General features: G+C 50.5%; 2 protein-coding genes across 4 annotated transcripts in view; both read left to right on the top strand.

The window, feature by feature from the left end:
* Positions 1–22,051, top strand: part of Psca (prostate stem cell antigen) — a 1,185,392-nt gene that overhangs the window by 103,538 nt on the left and 1,059,803 nt on the right. The gene's annotated exons all lie outside the window — the stretch shown is intronic.
* The window catches only part of Dennd3 (DENN domain containing 3), a 48,116-nt gene that overhangs the window by 9,244 nt on the left and 16,821 nt on the right, over positions 1–22,051 (top strand). Inside the window, exons 3-13 of one of the 3 annotated variants that reach the window (XM_051202683.1) lie at positions 265–380; positions 1,035–1,168; positions 4,127–4,238; positions 6,219–6,338; positions 6,669–6,887; positions 10,804–10,928; positions 13,557–13,712; positions 15,245–15,341; positions 16,786–16,889; positions 17,376–17,575; positions 19,096–19,617. In XM_051202683.1, the coding sequence (XP_051058640.1) occupies positions 265–380; positions 1,035–1,168; positions 4,127–4,238; positions 6,219–6,338; positions 6,669–6,887; positions 10,804–10,928; positions 13,557–13,712; positions 15,245–15,341; positions 16,786–16,889; positions 17,376–17,575; positions 19,096–19,617 (1,905 nt within the window). Of the gene's footprint in view, positions 1–264; positions 381–1,034; positions 1,169–4,126; positions 4,239–6,218; positions 6,339–6,668; positions 6,888–10,803; positions 10,929–13,556; positions 13,713–15,244; positions 15,342–16,785; positions 16,890–17,375; positions 17,576–19,095; positions 19,618–22,051 lie in introns of those variants that run through there. The other 2 variants (XM_051202685.1, XM_051202684.1) reach the window with 2 other exon arrangements.

The following is a 22,051-nucleotide window of genomic DNA, read 5'->3' as shown; positions in this document are numbered from 1 at the left end:
GAGTCATACCCGAGAAACAGATACAGGTTAATCTGCTCTGTCCCGGAAGCGTGGTGTTCCTGTTGCTGTTGCCACCTGTACAGGGTAGAGGGACTCTGAAGAAGCTGCTGGCTGGGAAAGTATGGAAGCAGGGGGCCTGGCCAGAAAGCTTTTGGTGCTTGTTAGGGGAAGTGCTGTCCACTTTGGCTCACCGGTTACCCAGGCCTTTGATTCATACAGCAGCCGCCTGAACTGGCTTCCCCATTCTTTCTGATCTGCCTGCAGGGGGCGTGTGTGTGGCTCCGGAACCAAAAGAGGATTACATCCATTTCCTGGTACTCACGGATGTCTGTGGGAACAGAACCTATGGTGTGGTTGCCCAGTACTACCGACCCCTGCATGTAGGTGGTGGATCTGTTGCTGTCCTCTGAGTCTGGGGTGGGCCCTTTGTTGTTTACCTGTGGTGGTGTGGTAAATCATCTGTTACTTTTCCGGCAGTTGTGTGACTCTCTGCAACATTGTTTTCCTGTTGTGTGACTCTGCAACATTGTTTTCCTGTTGTGTGACTCTGCAACATTGTTTTCCGTTGTGTGACTCTGCAACATTGTTTTCCCCAGTGCTAACAGCCTCCAGAACTTTTCATCTCCCAGCCCATGCCCACTCAGCTCTCCTCCTCCCCCTCAGCCCCAGTAGCCACTCAGGTGCTCCCTGTCTCTGGATTTGTCTTCTGCACACTCCAGGGTGTGGAACTGCCTGGCGTCAGCCCCTTCGCAATGGACTCTTGTCACTGAGAGCTGTGTTGTGTGTACCGTTGTGTCCTGGTGGTACGTCTCTGTTCATCCCAAGGCTGGAGGTGGCCGCGTAGTCCTTGCTCCTGGAAGCCCAGTGTTGCATGGTGCGATCCTTCGCAGGGCTTGTGTACATGGACTGTGAGGCCGGAGCTGGTGCAGGCCCCTCCTTACATGGCATTTCTGTATGAGATGCTGACTGTTGGCAGGCTAGGCTTGTCCTGTCAGCACAGGGGGTGACCTGTGTCCTTGCCGCCTTTTGTCCAGGATGAATATTGCTTCTACAATGGCAAGACGCACTGGGAACCCAGCATGAGCTCTGCTAGACGCTTTGTGCCCTTTGCCGTGTGTGTGGTGTCCCGGTTCCCATATTACAACTCCCTCAAGGACTGCCTCTCCTGGTAAGCTGGGGCCAGCGTTGTTGTTAAGAGCTAGGTGTGGTGGGCCATGGTCAGGTGGGCCCAGGAGCACTGTGGGAGTCCTGTGGGAACCATGTGGAATTGGGGTGGCAGGAGGAAGCCACCACTAAGGGCTCCAGCTTTATTTATTTATTTACTTATTTATTTTAAGAGCATGGCTGGGTATCGAAATGCATGCCTCTCTTTAATCAAAGCACCTACCTGGGAGGTTGAGGCAGGAGGATTGCCTTAAGCTTGAGACCAATCTGGTCTACATAGTGAATTCTAGCCAGCCTATCTCAAAAACAACAACAACAACAAAAATCAATAAAATAAAAATAAGAAAGAGCTGTATATGAAGAGAAAGTCTAGACCTCATGACCTGAGAGAATTAGCAGGCTGTCATTTGCTGGACGATTTAGTGACATTCACAAATAAGTCAAATCCTGGCAGTGTCCATAGCCCTTTCTGCTACTACTGATGGGAGTTCTGAGGACGTAAGGTATTTCTGGAAGACCAGGAAGGCATTTGGTGTAACCAGGCTTTGACAGTGAGATGGGATGGGTCCTGACCCTGGGCATGAGCCAGGTTTACAGCCCTGTGTGTTGGAGTTCCAGAAACCATGGTTCAAGGGTTAGGGATGTAAGCTCAGTGGGTAGATTGTTTGCTCAGCCCTGGGTTGCATCTGCATAAGCCCAGCCTGGTAGCAGGTCCTACCACTGGGGAGGCAGAGGCAGGAAAATCAAATGTAATCCTTAGCTACTTAGGGAGTTTGAGACCGGCCTGGGCCACATTCAAAGAGGTCATGGTCCTAGGACTGGCGCTACTAGTTTGACTAAAGACAGGTAGCATGAGGTCCCCTTCCCGAGACAGAACAACAATCCTCAGGGTCACTCACTGAGTGACTAAACGGCACTTGGTGTCTTTTAAGGGACACTTGTTTTAGTTAGACTCTACAGGAGTCTCAGTGTGAATTCTCAGCATTCATATTTGAATTCCAGCGTTATCACGACTCACTTTTCAAACACAATTGCCTCTTGGGCATAGTTCAGTCTGGCACCTGCCATAGGGAGACGATGTCTTTATAGAACAGATAACTTGGTTGGCCTTAGTGAGGGAGTGAAATGAGAAAAATGCATGTTTATAGAAAGGTGTGCCAGCCCGGGGAGTGATGAGGGTGGGGCCTTTGTTCCTCGGAAGTAGACAGCTCCGCTACATCCCACCACGCCCTGGTCTATAGAACACATGGTGGCTTTTAACCCTGGGCGGTTAGGAAGAAGCTCATGGCTGAAGGCAGGTGCTGCCTCGGGAGACGGTGGGAAGGCTTGCTTCCTGGGCCGGTTCTCTCTAGTGCCCGTTCAGCAGCCAACTAAGCGATCACATGGCGGCAGTCCCTCCTGGTGGGTGCCAGTGCAAACATGTGGCATCAGAAGGTCCACCGCCGTGCCGTCTGAGCCCTCCCTTCTGTGGTCACTGCTGCACCGTCACAAGGGGACAACAGCTACAGAGGAGCAAATGGCAGAAATGCAGAATGTACGGTGGTGTGCCGGGCCGGTCCTAGCCTCCTGGCGGGAGGGTCGCGAGTTCAAGACATCCTTAAGTAACTGGCAAGTTTGAGGTCAGCATGGGCTACAGGTGGCCCTGCCTCAGCTAACCAACCAGAGTGGCATGACTAAACAGGCTTTGGATACACAGCAGAAAGGACACATTTGTGTTGGGGACAGTAGTTTATAGGCAGTTTGACTTTAAATTTAAAAAAAAAAAAAAATATATATATATATATATATATATATATATATATTTGTTGATGTTGTTTTTGTTTTTTCGAGGCAGGGTTTCTCCGTGTAACAGAGCCCTGGCTGTCCTGGAACTAGACCAGGCTGGCCTTGATCTCACATAAGATCCACCTGCCTCTGCCTCCCAAGTGTTGGGATTAAAGGTGTTATATTTTTACAGTAAATTCAAATACAGAATATTGGCTTTTTCTACACCCAGACATAAGATCTGTGAATAGTTATATTTGGTGTTTATGTACAAGCGGAAGTGCTCTGAACTGTGGTTGTTATGGGTGGGCTGTCTTTCCTGAGGAGGGGGCTGCCTAACAAGGAGGGACGCCATGGGTACTCAGCCCTGTGGACACCACATCTTAGTCCTACGGGCCAGCTTGCCCCTGACGAAATCCTTTTAGATGCCAGCTACACTTTCACATGCAATTATGAGGGCAAACTTTTCTGAGATGCAGAGTATATTGGGAGAGCCCTGCCGTTTCTCTGTAGGTCCTCCACCTGTGTCCCATGTGACTACTTCCAAGGTCTCCTACCCTCCAGTCAGTTCCCATGGGACAGGCCTCTGCCCTCAGGCTACCATTTACCTCAGTGGGTTTTGCTGTTTAGGTGGTTGTTTTTTGTGTTTTTTTGTGTTTGTTCGTTTGAGACAGGATCTCTCTATGTAGCCTAGGCTGGTTCTTCTTCCTACCTCTGCCTGAGTCCTGGGATCGTAGTCATAGGTACACAGCTGGCCACCCCTTTTCACATTTTAAAGTTTTATTTACTTTAAAAGTCTGAATGCACCAGGCAGGCGTTGGTGGCGAATGCCTTTAATCCCAGCACTTGGGAGGCAGAGGCAGGTGGATCTTATGTGAGATCAAGGCCAGCCTATGGTCTAGAGAGCTAGTTCTAGGACAGCCAGGGCTCTGTTACTCAGAGAGACCCTGCCTCAAAAAAACAAAAACATCTACAAAAATACACTTTGGAACCTTCCTTCAAGCAGTCCAAAGTCTCATGTTTCTAATCTTCCCCACTGAAGCATAGTGTTCATGCAGTTAGTTATACACACACTTTCTAGACATCCCCCCCCCCCCACAACCCCGGAGTGATTAGCATCCAAAACCAAAATAGCCAAGGGGGACAATTGGAACGGTGACAACTGGACTGTTGTTTTACTTTTTCTTTTTCATTTCAGTTTATTGACTCATCTGAAGCTCTGTAAAGATTTTGAAGTTGACAATCACATAAAAGATTTTGCTGCAAGACTATCGTTGATACCCAGCCCACCACCTGGGCCGCTCCACTTGGTAACTGAGAGCTGGAATTGTGTTGAGTTTTTCTGTCATGTGTTGAAGACCATTGAGTCAAAATGTTTGTATGTTTTGTTTTTGTTTTTTTCGAGACAGGGTTTCTCTGTGGAGGCTGTCTTAGAACTCGCTCTATAGACCAGGTTGGCCTTGAACTCACAAAGATCCCCCTGTCTCTGCCTCCTGAGTGCTGGGGTCAAAGGTGTGTGCCACCACTGCCCGTCAGAGTCAAAGTGTTTTAAATTGTTGCCAGTTTAACATTCTTGCCAGATATTGCCCTCCTGGAATTCTCAGTGAATGGTTTTACATATTCACAAGTTCAGGGAAAAGTTAGACATTTGGACCTGAGGTTTGGCTGAGAGGCTCGTGACCGGCAGAGCTGGCCACGTGTGATGTGTCTGTTGAGTATTAATTAACTCAGGAGATTGCTTCTTGATCTCCAGAAACATGCCCAACTTTCCAGTCTGGATGTCCTTTACGTTTCCTTACGTTCCTTTGTCGTGGGGGTTGAGTGTGGGGCTCACTTTTAGTCTTTTTCTTCTGTACATGCAACTGATAGAAACAGCCAGCCTCCTGGCCTCTGTTCTTAGAAGTGCCACTGTGCTGTTTAAACAGTGGATATGTATTTCCCCAGCTGAGTTCCAGTCCGAGAGGTTTTACTAGCTTCTTCAGGCCCCAGGCCCTCCCCGCGCTCCCCCCCCCATCCCCTAGGGAAGCTGCATTAGTTAATCTTGTCATGGCTGGGATAAAATGCTGGTAGAAGCAGTGGTGTAAGAGAAGGAGGGCTCCAGGGACGGTCCCACCCCCGCTGGGAGCTGGGAAGGCACTGTACTGTTCTGGGCAGTAAGAGTGTGTGGCTGTAGCTGTTTTCTTCTTGGGGGGTCAGGAGGCAGGGTCTAGACTGGAAGCAGGTCTTGGACTTTGGTGGCCAGAGAGAGGCCTGCCCATAATTCAGTACTTCAGCCAGCCCTCATTTCTTCCTTCTTATTTATTGTTTTACGTTCCAATCCCAGTTCCCCCTCCCCCCTATCCTCCCTCTCCCCCCACCCCTCCTCCCTTCTGGTCCTCAGAGAGGTAGGGCCTCCCCTAGGAAGTCTACTCAGTCTGTCCCACCATCTCATTGAGGCAGGACCAAGGCACCTCCCCACCCCCACCCCAGTGTCTAGGCTGGGCAAGGTGTCTCTCCATACAGAATGGGCTCCACTAAGTCAGTCTGTGCATTAGAGTTAGGTCTCGGACCCACTGCCAGTGGCCTCCTATATCGTCCCAGTCACACCATTGTCACCTATGTTAAGGGAGTCTAGTTCGGTCTTGTGAAGGTTCCCCATCTGTCAGACCTGAGTCAGTGATCCCTAGCTCGGGTCAGCTGATTGTGTGGGTTTCCCCATCATAGTCCTGACTCCTTTCTTCATATTATCATTCCTCCCTCACTTCTGTTGTCCTCCAGGAGCCTGGCCCATGGGTTAGTTGTGGACTTTTGCATCAGTTTTCATCTGTTTCTGGAAGAGGGTTCTAGCTTGTGGATTGTAGGCTGGGTATCTTTTGCTTTATGTCTGGTATCCACTTACTGTATTTGTCTTTCTGGGTCTGGGTTACCTCACTCAGGATTGTTTTTTCTAGTTCTGTCCATTGCCTGCAAATTTTAGGATGTCATTATTTCTTACCGCTGAGTAGTTACTCCATTGTGTAAATATACCACATTTTCTTTATACATTCTTAGTTGAGGGGCATCTAGGTTGCTTCAGCCCTCATTCCTTCCTTCTTTTGTTTTCCAAGACAGGGTTTCTTTATTTGGCCTTGCCTGTAGACCAGGCTGGCTGGCCTCAAACTTGCAGATATCCAATATCCAAATGCTGGGATTAAAGGCAGGCGCTACCACCACCTGGCTCTCACAACAGATTCTAATGTTTCGAGAGTGGGACATTTTGACCTCTGGCACAGACAGTTCTCTGAATTAACACTGGCTCTTGGTCCTCACAGATATTCAACATGAAGCCGTTGCAAGTTGTCTTTCCCTCTCGAGCGGACCCCGAGAGCCCCATCATCGACCTGGACCTTCACCTGCCCCTGCTATGCTTCCGGCCTGAGAAGGTGTTGCAGGTGTGTGGGTGCCGGGGCATTGCTCGATAGACAGGGTTACAATGCACAATGCATTCTATAGTGCAGGCAGTGGCTTCGGTGCTGCTCAGGGATGGAGCACTGGCCTCAACCCCCCCCCCCCAGGTGTGAACCCTGGGACTGCCCAAAAGTACAAAGCCAGGAACCCATGTACTCAGAATGTCTGCGCACCGTGCTTTGGTTTTGGAAAACAAGAGTGGGGGATGAGGCCAAGAGCAGCCTCTGGCCCTGGGTGGGGGGGAGAAGGGTTTCCCACATCCAGCCCAGTGCGGCCAGAAGCAACCGGAAACAGGCAGTGTTGTTGCTCCCCAGATCCTGACCTGCATCCTGACGGAACAGCGCATCGTGTTCTTCTCCTCAGACTGGGCCCTGCTGACCCTGGTGGCTGAGTGCTTCGTGCTCTACCTTCACCCCCTGCAGTGGCAGCACACATTCGTGCCCATCCTGTCCGGTCAGATGCTGGACTTTGTCATGGCCCCCACCTCTTTCCTCATGGGCTGCCATCTTGACCACTTCGAAGAGGTCAGAAAGGTTAGAGAGCGAACTTCGACTGGGGTGGTGGGGGTGGGGAGGGCATAAAACCCACGTGACTCCATCGTGCGTGCGGCTCTCTCTGTGGCTCCCTCTCCCACGCGCAACCGCGTAACCGTAACCTGCTGCGCAGTGAAAAGCAAAGGAAGGAAGTGCTCGCTGTGCTGGATGGAGTGCGCCATCGTCGTCATCATCATCGTTCTGTCTGTGGGCTCCCGTGCTCTGGGCGCCGCAAGGCACGCGCGGACCGCACCGCACCGCCTCTTCTGCCCCGGGGCCACGTGCACACACAGTGCAGTCCCATTCTCTCGGTCTCTCTCTTGGTCTCTGGACATGCTTGAAATCCAGATGCAATGCAAGGACCAGAGCCAGCCCTGGGTTAGCCTCCCAGCCCACTTAGGTTAGGATCAACACTGTGGCTTGCAGCAGGCTCTCAGTGGGGACTGGCATTTGGGCACTGGAGTGGTGTTACCTCGGACCTCCACTGCTAATTAGCCCTGTAACCTGGGTGAATCAGTCCCTTCCTGAGCCTCTTTCCTCTTTTATGAAGACAGGCAGGGGCGTGTCCTCGTGGGCCCAGCTCCAAGCCTGCCACATGGCTGGCTTGCAGATGGCTGCTCTACCCTCTGGTCAGGTCGGGTTGCTGCGGCATGTTTTTCTGTTTTGTTGTTTTAAATGCATTCCCCTGTGCTTCGTTAACACATGCAGTGGGCTGTTCACAGTGCTGGGGGCACCCGTGGGTCTGGCCGGTCACTCTCGGTGTGGCTTGCACTTGCTCAAACAGCAAATTTGCCGTCAAAGGACAGCAAGTTTGCCGGTCTTGTTGCCAAGTGAGACATGGAGCAGCCCCTGGCATATTGCAGATGTTTAATAGAGGATCACTGGGCTGCTAATTGGAGATGGTGTTTTTTGGTTTGTTTGTTTGTTTGTTTGTAAGAATCTCACACTGTTGCCCAGGTCAGCCTGGAGCTCACTGTAGCTCAGGGCAGTCTTAAGTCCTCTCTGCATTCTTCCTGCCTCAGCCTCCCAAGTGCCAGGATCACAGTGTTTGGCTGTGGTGTTTAAATTGTGGCCTGTCATGGACCTTGGGTGCATGGACAACTGTGAGCTTGAGAACAGCTGGCAGATACCGGGGTTGCTTCCCCTTTGGCTGTGACGGCGGTGCTGCTGAGGACAGGGTTGTCCAATAAGTTCTTGTGTGAGCAAGTGACGGTCTCCCTTTTTCCTGGGGATCCAGCCCCAGAGCAGAGCCGCCACTGACTTGGGCTAACCATCCAGGATGCTGCCAGCATCTCTAAGGCAGTTGCTGGACTTAAAACACAGCAGGCAGTCCCCTCTCATGCCCTTTGGTGACTCCTGTTACTGTCTCTGATCCTGGTTCTTCAGTGGATGGCAGCCTGGCAGCTCAGTGCCATCCAGTGCTCATTTATTTCCAGCCTCTAATGGCATCCGTGTCTTTTCATGTTCACATTGGCAGTTCCCCAGGGCAGGGAGAACAACATTGAATTGTGTTTGTTTTGTTTCAGTTTTTTAAAAAGTGTGTGTGTGTGTGTGTGTGTGTGGTATGTGTGTGCAAGGTTGCAGTAGCATATGTGTTGTGGCACGTGTGCAGAGGTCAGAGGATGACGTTTGGATGTCAGTTCTCACTTTCCAATCCGAGGCACAGTCTTGTTTCTGCTTCAATGCTGTGAGCTCCAGTGAGCTTCCGTGTGATCCTCCTGCCTCCACCATCTCCCCATAGAGTGCTGAGATTAAAGACGTGCATTACCAGCTGGGCGTTGGTGGCACACACCTTTGATCCCAGCACTTGGGAGGCGGAGGCAGGCAGATCTCTGAGTCTGAGGCCAGCCTGGTCTACAGAACCAGTTCCAGGACAGCTAGGACTACACAGAGAAACCCTTTCTCAACACCCCTCAAAGTGCATTACCACATCTGTCTTTTAGACTGGTGTTGGGGGAGGGGGAGAAAGGGAGAGAGAGAAAGTATTAGTTTGAGATACAGGCTTGCTTTATAGCTTAGGCTGGTACAAAACTCACTGTTGAAGCCCAGGCTGGCCTGGAACTCATGATCTCTTAACGCATCCTCTGGAGTTACGGAATTGTACGCACCACCATGTCCTGCATTTAACTTTTGTTCTGAGCACTCTCTGTATGGGCAAAAGCAGTGAAGGAAATCCACTGAGTGCTTCTCGCCGTTCTTGGTAGTCTGCTGTCTGCCTGTTTCAGATTCCTGTCCTTCACACCATTTCCTAGAAGTTTAAAGGAAACCCTCCCCCACCCAGCAAGCTGTCCCATTTCTCCTGAGGGGGCAGACGGGTGGACAGGCGTGGGTGTTCTTGCCAAAACCAGTGACTCAGTGTGCAAAAATAGCTCAGGGAAAGGCTGTGCAGACCTCCCCAGGAGGTTTAGGGACAGAAAACCTTACCCTGTGTGCCTTATGGACTAGAAGAAATGGGCAGTACTATGAAGTTTAAAATTGTGTTTCTTTTTTTTTTTTTTTTTTTTTTAATGTCACTCATGAAAAACCATCTTGTTTGGGCTCCTCAGGCAGGAAGATTTTTTTTTTTTAATTTCCGTACATATTTACTTAGTAATTCTGGTCAGGAATCTTGCAGGAAACTTGCTGGGTGATTGGGAAAGGCTGTGCAGACCTCCCCAGGAGGTTTAGGGACAGAAAACCTTACCCTGTGTGCCTTATGGACTAGAAGAAATGGGCAGTACTATGAAGTTTAAAATTGTGTTTCTTTTTTTTTTTTTTTTAATGTCACTCATGAAAAACCATCTTGTTTGGGCTCCTCAGGCAGGAAGATTTTTTTTTTTAATTTCCGTACATATTTACTTAGTAATTCTGGTCAGGAATCTTGCAGGAAACTTGCTGGGTGATTTATTTGTTCTGGAAGATTCCAAGAACGGCATTTTGGGATTGTTTGGTGTTATGCTTCTCCTGGATGAGCTCAGCAGAAAAGAGCCAAGAGGGCCTAGGCCTAAAGTCTAACAAGGCCACATCTTGTGCATCTCTGGCCTTGGCACAGAGGATAACATTGCCTGTCTAGTCAGGGAACCTATGCCTTGAGCAGTCAGACTTTGACTCAAAACACGCTGTGTGTGCACATGTCCCTCATGCCACCCAAGGGGGGTCTTCTAGATGTCTCTGTCACTTTCTTTAGACTCGAGAGTCTTGGAATGTAGTGCTACTTATGCCCAGTATCTGCCCTCAGAGATAAGACTTTAAGAGTCCCTGATATACTTTTTTTTTTTTTTTCCAGACATTCTATTGAGGTCACTAAGCATTGCATTCTGGGTTCTGGGTGGCCGAGCTGACTGGATAGCATTGAGTGTGGGTCTTGTACTTGTAGAGTTCTGGAATGTTCCTTCAAGGCGCCATGAAGCACTACCTGTAGTATTTGTTCTCGGGGTGACGGAAAGTTGACAGCCTGCCTTGGCATCTCGACTCAGGGAAGGTCCGTGGCTTGTGAGAACTGCTCAGTTCTCACAAGGAAAGGGATTCTAACCCTAACCCTGGTGCAGTCCAGACAATTCTCCAAGATGCTGCCGGGTGGCAAGGCACACTGAGTGAGCCCCCTCCTGTGGGGTCCCTGGAGTGATCAAATTCGTAGATTCCCCAAGGCAGGGTGCCTTGTGTCAAAGGGACGGATGGAGCAGCAGCAAGTTAACTTTGAATGTTTTGGGGACAGAGTCTCTGTTTGGGGACAGGCGTGGGTTTGGACAGGTAATAGTGAAGGTTGTGGACTGAGTAGAACTGACACTTAGTGAAGTGCACACAGTTAATCGGATTTACCCACCGCCGCCAGGGTGGGGGTGATCGCACCGGTGCTGCCTCAGTGGATGCGTGTACACATTTGTAGGGTTTTAAAGGCGCGTGCAGACTCAGGCGCTCACTGACCTCTGCGTTCCAGGAGGCGGACGGCTTGATCCTGATAGACATTGACCACGGGAGTGTCACGTGCTCCAAGTCCTCCTCCGACAACGACGCAGACATCTCTGATGTCCCCCTCCTGCTGGCACAGGCCTTCATTCAGAGGTAACGTGAAACCCTTTGTGTTAGAGTGCACTGTGCACCCCAATTCTGTGTTCGCCGAGCCCCCCAGTCTGCTACCGCGATGGGCATTCTTCATACTTGGGATTTGGACGTTATTTTTCACATGTTAACTCTGATTGTTTGCTTATTTATTTTGGTGTTTTGAGGTCGGGCCTCACCACATAGCTGTGGCTGGCCTCAAACTCACAGAGGTCCACCTGCCTTTGTGTTCCGAGGACTGGAATCTAAGGTCTGCACCACTCCCCCATTGTGACTGCTTTGAAACAAAAAGTCATTTGTCTTCATTCAAACCTTTCCTACATATGAATCATGGCCTACGGCAGGGGGGGGGGGGACTCTGGAACCCAGGAAGGTTCCAGGAAGGTTCCTGATGCTGTGTCCATTGTCCCTGGGCCCTGTGCTGTGGTCTCCCAAGCTCCCTCAGTCATTCATTCATTCATCCATTCATTCATTCATCCATTCGCTCACTCACTCACTAGATATGTGTAGTACCTTGTTAACTGCTCTCCGATTGAGCTGCAACAATGACAGAACAGTAGTGCTCCCTGCCCTGTGACGCTCAGGGTGTCTTATCTCCCTGCTCCATTTCTTGACCGTGTGCCGGTTTTTGGAGCTTGCTCAGGGGCCAATACTCAATGTGTGGAAATGCCTTCATCTGTGTGACAGACGCCTGTAAACTTGGTGTTTCGGTTTGACCCAGCCCTGAGACGTCTCACTAGCCACGTGCAGGCATTCAATTCGCAGTCTCAACACTTGAAACCCGTCTGCTCTCAGAGTCGGGTTCTTTCTGTTTCATTTGGGGTGTGGTGGGGCTGGATGGAGCATGCTCAGCACATGCTAGGCCAGCACTCTAGTGCTAAGCCACACTTTGCTAAATAAAGCATTATGGATAAGGGTCACTCAACCTGCATAGTAGTCAGTCACCCCCATTTCTTCCATAATGAGAAGGTTTTTATACTTTTTTAAAAAAGCTTATTTTATGTATATGGTTACTTTGCCAGCAAGTACGTCTGTGTGCCATGTATCTTGTGCCTAAGAGTGACGGGCACTGGACTCAGCTGTCTCTCCAGCCCCTTCATCAGAAGTTTGAAAGACTCCAATGTCGGGCTGGAGAGATGGCTCAGGGGTTAGGAGCACTGGCTGCTAAGGACCTGGGTTCAATTCCCAGCACCCACATGGCAGCTCACAACTGTCTTGTGACTCCAGTTCTGGGGGATCCAGTACTCTCACACAGGCATATGTGCAGGCAAAAACACCAATGCACATAAAATACAAATAAATACATTAAAAATAATGTTTAAAAAGAAAGATCTATTCACAGGTGACCAGAGGGACACATTGGCCAGAGGGACACAGGGTAGTGATCTTTTTTTTTTTTTCCCAGATTCCCCTAGAGGTGCTGAGTTACATTGCTCTTTTGATGGGAAGTGCTCTTCACTGTATGTAGGTCAGGGATAAGGGCCCCTTTCTTGGGTGTGCAGTGTGTGTGTGTGTGTGTGTGTGTGTGTGTGTGTGTGTGTGTGTGTGTGTGTGTGTGAAGGATGAGGTTCTACAGGGAGTAGGCAGCTTCTTTCACCCATCTATCCCCCGAATGGAAGGCTGGTAAGACACCAAACTGCAGGCAGCCCTGTTGTGTGGTCCACGCAGGGGAGTCGCTGATACCCTGCCCGCGCTGTGCCCTGCTCTGGGTTTTGTGTTAACACAGAGTTGTCATAACTCTGTTAGGCAGGGCAGTTCAGCCAGGGCTGGGACACCCACCCACCCAGGCCACCCATGCGGTGTGTCAGGAATGAGTCCAGAGCACCACCCCAACCTGCACCGGCTTCTTAGGATCCCTGTTGGGCCCTTCCAACTTACTGTGCTCATGGAGGGTTGTGGGGACCCAAGAGCCTGTCCTCCTCCTCACCCCCAGGGTCTCCCACCACTTCCCACAGGGTCTTGTAGCAGCCCTGTCTTCCTACAGTCTGGCCCTCTTCACCACATGGGGTCTCTGCTGCCCGTCCCGTCCCTCACCTTCAGCTCTGTAGCTGACTTCCCAGTTTTCTGTTTCCTCCTACTCTGGCACAAGCTCCATGCAGTAGGGAGGGCCTCTGCCTGGTTCACACTCAGCACCATGCCTGGCCTACAGCGGGTACACGAGGGACACTGTGGAACACGTGTGTGCCGCCTCTGTTTGCTTAAAATAGCGGGCTTGTTTGCCAGATACCCAGAGCCTCCTCTTGGGCGAAGTCCATGTCCTTGAAGTGCTGAGGATTGTGCCCAGGGCTATGTCCCTAAGCCCCTGTCAAAATGCATGCCTGCGTGGTGGTGGGGAGGCCAGGCCCCAGGCATGGTGGTGGCTCTGGGGGTGAGTCCCTCTCTGCTGGGAGCAGTGGCTGACCCTCCCGGCAGTCCTGACACAGGAAATGGAGTGCTGTGTCCCGGAAGGAGGCCTGCTGCCTTTAGGTAGGCCTGGGTCTATCTGGAGGTGAATAAACTTTTCCGGTCCTGAGTTTGTAGCACCCTTCTATGTTGCTGACTGACATCAGAGCATCTCAATTAAACTACCTGCCTGCTCATCTTCTGCTCGTGTCACACTCAATCGCTCAGCCTGGTCTGCCTTTTTTCCAGGGTCCAGAGCCTTCAGCTGCACCCAGACTTGCACCTTGCCCACCTGAGCTCCAGCACAGACTTGAACGAGGGCCTTGCCCGTCGCCGAGCCTGGCAGCAGACTCTCAACTGCAAGATCCAGCATATCACCCTGCAGCTGCTCGTAGGCATCTTCAGGTATTTAAGATGGCCACAGCATCTGGGATCGGCCACTGAGCTCATTCCCCAGCCTTTCCTCATGACCATGCCAGCCACCTCCACCCTGCCCGGGACCCTCCCAGCCTTGACCGCCTGTCTCTCCCATCATTAGCCACTTGGATGGTTGTTTTCTGGAAGATGGTGTCTGGAGACCCAGTAGGTGTCACTATGTTCTGGCTGAGGGTCAGCTAAGGGAAGGTCTGTTCCAGAAGCTCTGAAGCAACAGTTGGTCATTTCCACAGGACTCAGAAACTGATGTTGCAGCGTTCTAGGCGCTCAGGACAGATGAGCATGCGAGCGTTACAGCCAGGAAGGTCTTTACCATCGCCCACTGCCTGATGTGTGCCAGTGCTATTTAAGTCCTGCACTGGTATTGGCTAAGTAGTCAGGTAGAGTTCCTGTGTTGAATGTGACACAGTACAGGACCCGAGTTGTCCCTTAAAGAATTATATTACAGCTTGGGGCTTTTTCTTTCTTCCAAATGTTCTCCATCTCTTGTGGCATACTTTTTTCCTCTTGCTGCTTTCTCCCTGCACCCATAGCAAAGGAGGCTCTGATGCAGGCTGTGGTCTGTTCTGAAGGGGCATCCATCCACTCAGGAGGGGCTAGCACAGGGGCGTCTGTCTGCTCAGGAGGGGCTAGCACTGGGGCATCTGCTCAGGAGCGGTTAGCACAGAGCCAAGGCATTGGTGCTCTAACTATATCCAAACCAAAACTTAAACAGCCATGTCTTTAATGTCTTCACTTACATGAAGTAAATTTATCAGGAAAACTAACGAGATTGTCAGAGATGGATTGTATTATTTCTTTGCTCAAAGTGTGGTCCTTTTTTTTCATTCTTTGGAGATAAATCTTTTATGATTGAGGTGGTCAGGGGTTTTTGTTTTTATATTTCTTAAACTACAATAAAATACTTCCTAGCCAGTATGGTGGTGCATTCATGTAACCCAGAATGTGGGAAGGAGGCAGAGGGCGGAAGATTGATAGTGCAAGACTGTTGTCTGCGTTTGAGGCCAGTTTGAGCTACATGAGACTATTCCCCGCTCCCCCCAAAACAAACAAAGCAACAAGAAAAATGCATTTTCACTCACAACGGAAGGGAAGACACTGGGCACATGGACATCAGCCTGGCCACACCCTGCAGGCCACTGACTGTTGGTAGCATGTCGCCGTGGCCTGCGGGGATTGAAAACTGAAGTCCTGTGAGACAGGTGAAGGCGTTGAGGAGAGGCTTGTCTGGGACAGAGTGGTGGCCTGTGTCGGTGATACGTGCATGCCCTCTGCCCCCACACCGACTAGCGTGGTAGCTGATTATTGAGTCTTAATTGATATAAAAGCACAAGGAGGAGGTGGCAGCTCTGCCCCTCCCTCTTCCTAGTTGGAGAGGTGACCATGTAGTCCATCGGATGCTGTCGCTCTGGGGATACAGTAAGTCCCGAGGAGTGTATATCTTGGCACCAAAACAGCGTGTTTCTGCTAGTTCAGCACGCGGCCCTCCTTCTCGTTGCTAGGGAAGTGAAGAATCACTTGAATTATGAGCACCGGGTGTTCAACAGCGAGGAGTTTCTCAAGACCCGAGCAGCGGGGGACCAGCAGTTTTATAAGCAGGTGAGAGAGTGGGGCTTGCTCTGGTTTCCACGCCTTGGCTGCCTCACTTTTACATTCGCTTTGGAGCATAGTGTATTTTAAACAGGAGACAACAGTTACAAGTGTGTAGGTCTGATGGACTGTGGCACACGTGTACACTCGGCTGACCATGCTCTCAATCAAAGCATCAGTCCCCTTTCCCTGTCTCCATCTCCCAGCCTAGGCAGCCTCTGCTCCGGCTAGGAGGAGAGCTTGGCCCTTCTTGCCATTGCCACGCTGGTCTGATCTTAGCGGCCTCCTTGACATTATCCTAGAGCTGGGGTGGAGCCTAACCCTTAATGACTGGTTTGTCCATCATACAAAGCACACAGGGCTTTAATCTGGCAGGCAGCCCTGTGGAGCACCTGTGGATTCACTTTGACACGTTTGAGGTGGGAAGAGCCGCCTGTCTCCAGGGTACAGGGTAATCCGTCCACTGGGTGACATGTGATGGTCCACATGGCCTTTTCCTTTTCTGCCCTGTGACCCTCCTGGTGTGTCCCCCCACCCCCTCTGTTTTTCAAGACAAGGTTTCTCTGTGTGGCTTTGGAGCCTGTCCTGACATTTTCTCTGTAGACCAGGCTGGCCTCCTGGAGAGCTGTCTGCCTCTGGCTCCTCAGTGCTGGGATTAAAGGCGTGTGCCACCACAGCCCAGCATCCTCTGCTCTCTTGTAGTGAAACAGGTCAGCTTGTGGTCCTGTCCATCTGGATCCTCTGGCTATTTGCAGAGTGCTAACCTTCAATTTTTACACGGCCCGTTTCTTTCCTGTATCTCCCTACACTGTTTTGCCTTTGGGTTCCTGGCGTGGGTCTTTCAGGACCCCATCCTCCCAGGTGGATCCGGGCACCTTTCACCTCCTTTTCCTGCCTACGTTGGGCGTCGCCTGTAGTCTGAGAGCTTCCTTGCCAGATGGCATACCCACACCACATATTCTGGTAGAAATAACCAGTGCTATGGAGTCCCTGGGGTCAGGACTTTGGGGGCTGTGTAGTTCTTGACCTAGCTGAGGCAGCCCGTGAAAGCAGGCAGAGTCAGTCTGAGTGCTGTGGAATGTCCCTGGGGCGCACTGTCCTAGCGGCTGGGTGGCCTGGCCTTCTTAAGTTTTGTGTTTTCCTGTGTGCAGGTGAGGAACCCCTGGATACTTAATTGCAGGCCTGGAGAGATGGCTCAGTGGGTGCATGGTGCTTCCTAGTGGGTGCAGTTCTCAGCACCCTCTTGTTGGGACTCAGATCGTAATCCCAGATGCAGAGGAATGTGACCCTCCTGGCCTCTGCAGGCATCTGTAGTCATGCGCACACACCCACAGACACATGATTAAAGTTTAAAGAGAGGCCATTGTGAGGCCCTTCCTCAGGGGGGTTGCTGTAGGCTTTGGATGGAGGCCAAGGACAGTGAGCACAGGGTGACAGCTTTTCTCACGTGCAGGTTTTGGATACCTACATGTTCCACTCCTTTCTGAAGGCCCGGCTCAATGGCAGGATGGATGCCTTTGCTCGGATGGACCTCGACACCCAGTCAGAGGAGGACAGGTGCCTCCCTTTGTCCCATATACATGGCTTTCTGGGGACTGAGGGCTCCTGTGTCACAGTTCTATTTGGACACACAAATGATCAATTTGGCAAGATATCAAGCAATTCACTGCGAGTCTTCAAATATACAGCCTCCTCTGTGTGTCCCTGTTTTGCGGGGGTGGCTCTCATGTGCTGTGCCTGGCCTGGCATCCTGTACCTCACCCCGATTCTGGCCATCTTCACCTTCTTCGCATGCTCCCCATTCCAGACGCCTATCTTTCTTCCTGCCCTTTCCTGGTGATTGTCCTGATTTTGTGCACGCATCAGCTCTGTTCATCTCTGGGATTTCGGGTTCTCCAAGACCCTCTGTCCTTTTCCCTGGAGTTGTTTGAGGCTGGGCTTCAAGAGCGTCAGACAGATTCTCACTCTCTGCGTGGCTCTGTCGCCTTGCTCGCCACACTTTCCATCTGTGAGCCCATGAAGTGAACTTCTGCTTTTCCCTAGGAGAGACAGGATGCTTATAAGTCCGAGGAGACCTACCGTGGAGAAGATGGCCTCCAAGAAGGATTCGCCCCTGAACATCGCCCACAGGCGCATGGTGGTCAGCATGCCCAATCTACAGGACATCTCCTTGCCCGAGCTGCCACCCAGGAACTCGTCGCTTCGGATAATGGACACCTCAAGCTGTAAAATCGCCACTTCAGGCAAGGCTGTTACTACCCCTCCCCCTGCGTGTACTCCCAGCGCCGCAGCCGCAGCCCAGCCGCCAGATCAGATCATAGCTTGGTTCACAGGAGGGAATGTGCTTAAAATTTTAAACTGTTTTGGCCAGGTGTGGTGCGAATGCCTGTAACCCTGTCAACTTGGGAGGCTGGGGCAGGATTGGTGCTTGTGAGTTTGGGGCCAGCCCCCTGGGTTTCAGGCTACCCTGTGTGAGTGTGGTCATTGTGAGACTGAAATGCTGCCTCCACAAAATTGGAAAAAAAGAATGAACTATTATTTTAAAAGACTTTCGTGTCTATGCCCTCCTCCCCCGGGCCGTGTGTGTGTGCGTGCGTGGCGTGTGCGTTGTGCATATAGTACAAGTTTACATTTGTGGAGGTGTGATGGGATGCCCTAGGTTGGGTGCCAGTCCCTTCCTAAAGGGTGCAATTAGATATTTATACGCCATGTTGCATTTCTGTGTAAACTTCCCCAAGGCACACCCTGTTCCTCATTACATCATTTACTTGTACTCTGAGCCCCACTGAGTCCTTAACAGGTGGGTGAAACTGTTGGGAGCCAGGCCCTTGATGGCTGTTGCCCCTAGCCCAGGCTGTAGGTATCTCCAGGAAGCTGTGAGTCCCCAGAGAGTTTCTGACTGCCAGAGACTGCATGCAAATGAAAGTGTTCTCCGAGCTCAGAGCCTCTGGAGGTGTGAGCCCTTCTGCAGCTACGTCCTGGTTGTGTGACCCCCAAGCACATGCACATGCACGCAAGCACACACACACACACACACACACACACACACACACACACACACACACACACACGACCGACCCTTCCTGGGCCTGTAGTTCCTTCCCTGGGCTTGGCAGGTGTGTGTACACTCACTCTGGCACACAGTCTACCTTTTCCTGTGTTCATCTGGAGCTCTCCGGACCATCTCATGTTCCAGCCTCCATAGTGGAGGTACCACCTCCAGCATTGGTGTGCATGACCTGGCAGCTGGCTCTGGTTCCCTATCCCAAGGGGGCTCTCAGAAGAGGAGGACTTCAACTCCTGATCAGTGTTTAGTTCCCAGAGAGCTTCAGCTCATGCTTAGGAGGGAAATGTTTTAAATCCTGCCTGTGGCACTTAGGAGCTCTGTTCACCTCAGTCCTCACCTTCTGCATCTATGTGGTGGGAGCCCTGTGCCAACATTGCCCAGAGCTACTGTTAAGGTGACAAATGCTTCCAAAGGCTGACCCTGCTCGGCAGGTATAGCTTGGCTTAGGTTAGTAGCTTAACCTACAGAGCCCGGTCTCTGCATTTTCACTTAGTACTCATGGTTTTAAAAACATAATTGCCCCATAGAGAATAGTTATTGTTACCCTGGGAACAAAATGGGCTCTTCTTCACCCCTGGGGTATGGGGAATGTCTTAGAAGAGGCACATGGGTTCTTCTTGTCCAGAGTACACGGTGTCATACATGATGGGCACTAATTGCATGCATTTTCCCCTTGATTTTTTTTTTTCCTTTCAGCCCTCAAAGTGACCCCTAAGTCAACGTACACATTCAAGATCCCTGAGATCCACTTCCCGCTGATGAGCCAGTGTGTTCAGGCATACTACACAGATCTCACCACTCTCCTGAGCAAGGCTATGGGCCTGCTGGGCCCCGGTGACTCTCTGCTCCTCGCCAGGTACTTCTACCTGCGCGGCCTCATCCGTGCGATGCAGGGCCAGCTGCTAAGTGCCCTCTTGGATTTCCAGAACCTCTACAAGACTGACATAGGGATCTTCCCAGCCGACCTTGTTAAAAGCATGGTGGAATCCATGTCGGCCTCCGAATGGGCCCAAGCTGAGCGGACACCTGAGCTTAGGCGGCTCATCACAGAGGTCTTAGATAAGCCGGGCGAGACCCCCAAAGCAGATGATGCTGTGAAGAACTTTGAACTGCCCAAGAAGCACATGCAACTGAATGACTTTGTGAAGCGGGTCCAGGAGTCGGGGATCGTGAAGGATGTCGTCATCATCCAGCGCCTGTTTGACGCTCTGACTGTGGGTAAGAGGGCCGACCCCACAGTGGCCCTGGGTACTGACACCCTTTGGGTCTGCAGGCCTGTAGCCACAGTTTGCCCAAGTAAATATTAGAAGTATAAAAAAGCTGTCTCTGCACCGAACATAGACAAGCTTTTTTTTTTTTTTTTTTTTTCTTGTCACTCTTCCTGAAAGCCAGGGCTTCTAGAACTTGCACTTATAACCACTTTCACCTGGGAATCTTCCATGAGACCCACAGTGCAAAACAAACACTGATAATAACCATAAAGAAGTGCATTTAGACAAAAGCAGGACTGGGAGGAGGCTTGGCTGGCAGCCTACCTGCATAGCATGCTTGAAGCCCTGGCCCAGTGCCTAGAACAAACCAGCATGGTAGCTCATACCTGTAATCCTAGTATTAGAGAGGGATGATTCCAAGTCATCCTCGAGCTATATAATGAAAATTCCTCAAGTTCTTTATTTTTTTTTTTAATTTTTATTTTTTTTAAAGATTTATTTATTATATATACAGTGTTCTGCCTGTACACCAGAAGAGGGCATCAGATCATCAGATCTCATTATAGGTGGTTGAGAGCCACCATGTGGTTGCTGGGAATTGAACTCAGGACCTATGGAAGAGCAGTCAATGCTCCTAACCTCTGAGCTGCCTCTCTAGCCCCTCAAGTTCTTTATTTTTAAAAAAAAAAGAAAAGAAAGGAAGAAAAGAAAACAAATTTCCAAAGTAATGAGATGAAGGAACTTGTTACTTTTTACATAGAAAGGTGGGGTTGTTTTGTTTTGTTTTGTTTGAGACAGGGTTTTACTATATCGCTCTGGAACTCACTCTGTAGACCAGGCTGGCCTCAAACTCACAGAGATCCGCCTGCCTCTGTCTCGAAAGGGTTAAAGACGTGTGCCACCATGCCTGGCTGAGAATTAAGTCTTAAAGATGAGCACTGTGGCTCATGCCTGCAATCTTGGTACTTGGGAAAGTGAGGTAGGAGGAACTATGAGTTCAAGGCCAGCCTAGATAACATAGTGAGTTCTGGGTCAGCATGGGTTACAGAGTGAGACCCTGTCTTAAAAGAAAAAAAAAAAAAAGTTAAAGTTTGTAAAATCTTGGCTGAATATTTGATTCTGCAAATGTTTCTTAAAATTGATATTTGGTTTTGTCATCATCAATGCTTAGAATGCTGCTTTGCATACTTAATTTTTTTTGTTAAGTACTTAACAAAAAAAAAATGGTGGATGCATTTTTAGTTTAGTTTCAGAAATTATTTGAAATTCTATTCTAATCCCAAGCCAAGATTTACTTAATGGTTTTCTCTAAATGAAACTCAAATCAGCAACTCAAGCTTTAAAAGGCAATTTCTAAAGGTATGCTGATTTGCTATTTACATGAGAAGATATTAGAAGTCTCCGTTTTCTGTGATTAAATCAGTGTGTCTGTAAGACCAGAAAACCTTGTTTGTTAAAGGCGCCATCACTTGTAATATCCAGCAGCTTTGAGCCCGAGTCAGTCATGGTCACAGTGTTTTGGGCACCTTTTGCTGGTAGCATGTGCCATGGTGGCATGCACAACATGGAGTGCACACGTGTTCAGACCCAGAGCTGCAGGTGAAGTTGCATGCTATAGCATGGCTGAGTTCTACATGAGGCTGCCTGTCTCTGCAGGTGCATCTGCCCCAACGGCTGTGCATTAGCTTCACAGCTGTGGCTCAGCTGAGTAATTCACACACAGACACAGATACACATGCACAGAGACTGACATGTGCACACAGACATAGACACACGCACACACGCGCACACACACACACACACGCACACACACACACACGTGTGCCAGGTACCAGGGCATCCCACCTGAGAAGAAGGCCTTGCTACACTTTCCCACAAGGCTCTCGTTTCTTGGGTCTGGTTGTGTTCTGTGTCCCCAACCCAGGCTCTGCTTTCTGCTCTGCTCAAAATCCTTGATGACAGTATGTCTTACACTCATGGACTGTGTCCTGCCACCTGTGGAAGTCTGAGATCCATGCTCCCTGCACTGACATGAGCATTTGCTCTCTGTCTGGTGGCCATGTGGGAGGAAGTGCTGCCCAGCTGCTGTCCTCAGCCATCTGCCCCTTGCTGGCTCCTTTCCTTGAGCCGTAATCTCCGCCTCTGCCTGAGTTTTATGTTGGGTCAGCCCTCTGCCTACTGATGACTTGTGAGTGGGTCCCATGTGCTCTGGACATCTTCTCCTTGCCAGGGTGGGCACACCAGGTGCGCCCTGGCTGTGCTGTGAGCCCCGCAGAGCACATGTGGGCTGGCCATGGACTGCTGCAGGAAGGACCTGTGTGCATGTCCTACCTGCTGAGACTCTGGAGGTTTGCTGTGAGGGGCTGTTCCCTGTGTTAGGAGGCTGTGAGGGGCTGTTCCGTGTGTTAGGAGGCTGTGAGGGGCTGTTCCCTGTGTTAGGA

This window comes from Phodopus roborovskii, unplaced genomic scaffold (genome assembly GCF_943737965.1).
Source record: "Phodopus roborovskii unplaced genomic scaffold, PHOROB, whole genome shotgun sequence".
Classification (NCBI taxonomy): domain Eukaryota; kingdom Metazoa; phylum Chordata; class Mammalia; order Rodentia; family Cricetidae; genus Phodopus; species Phodopus roborovskii.
This window is presented reverse-complemented; position numbering and strand designations above follow the sequence as displayed.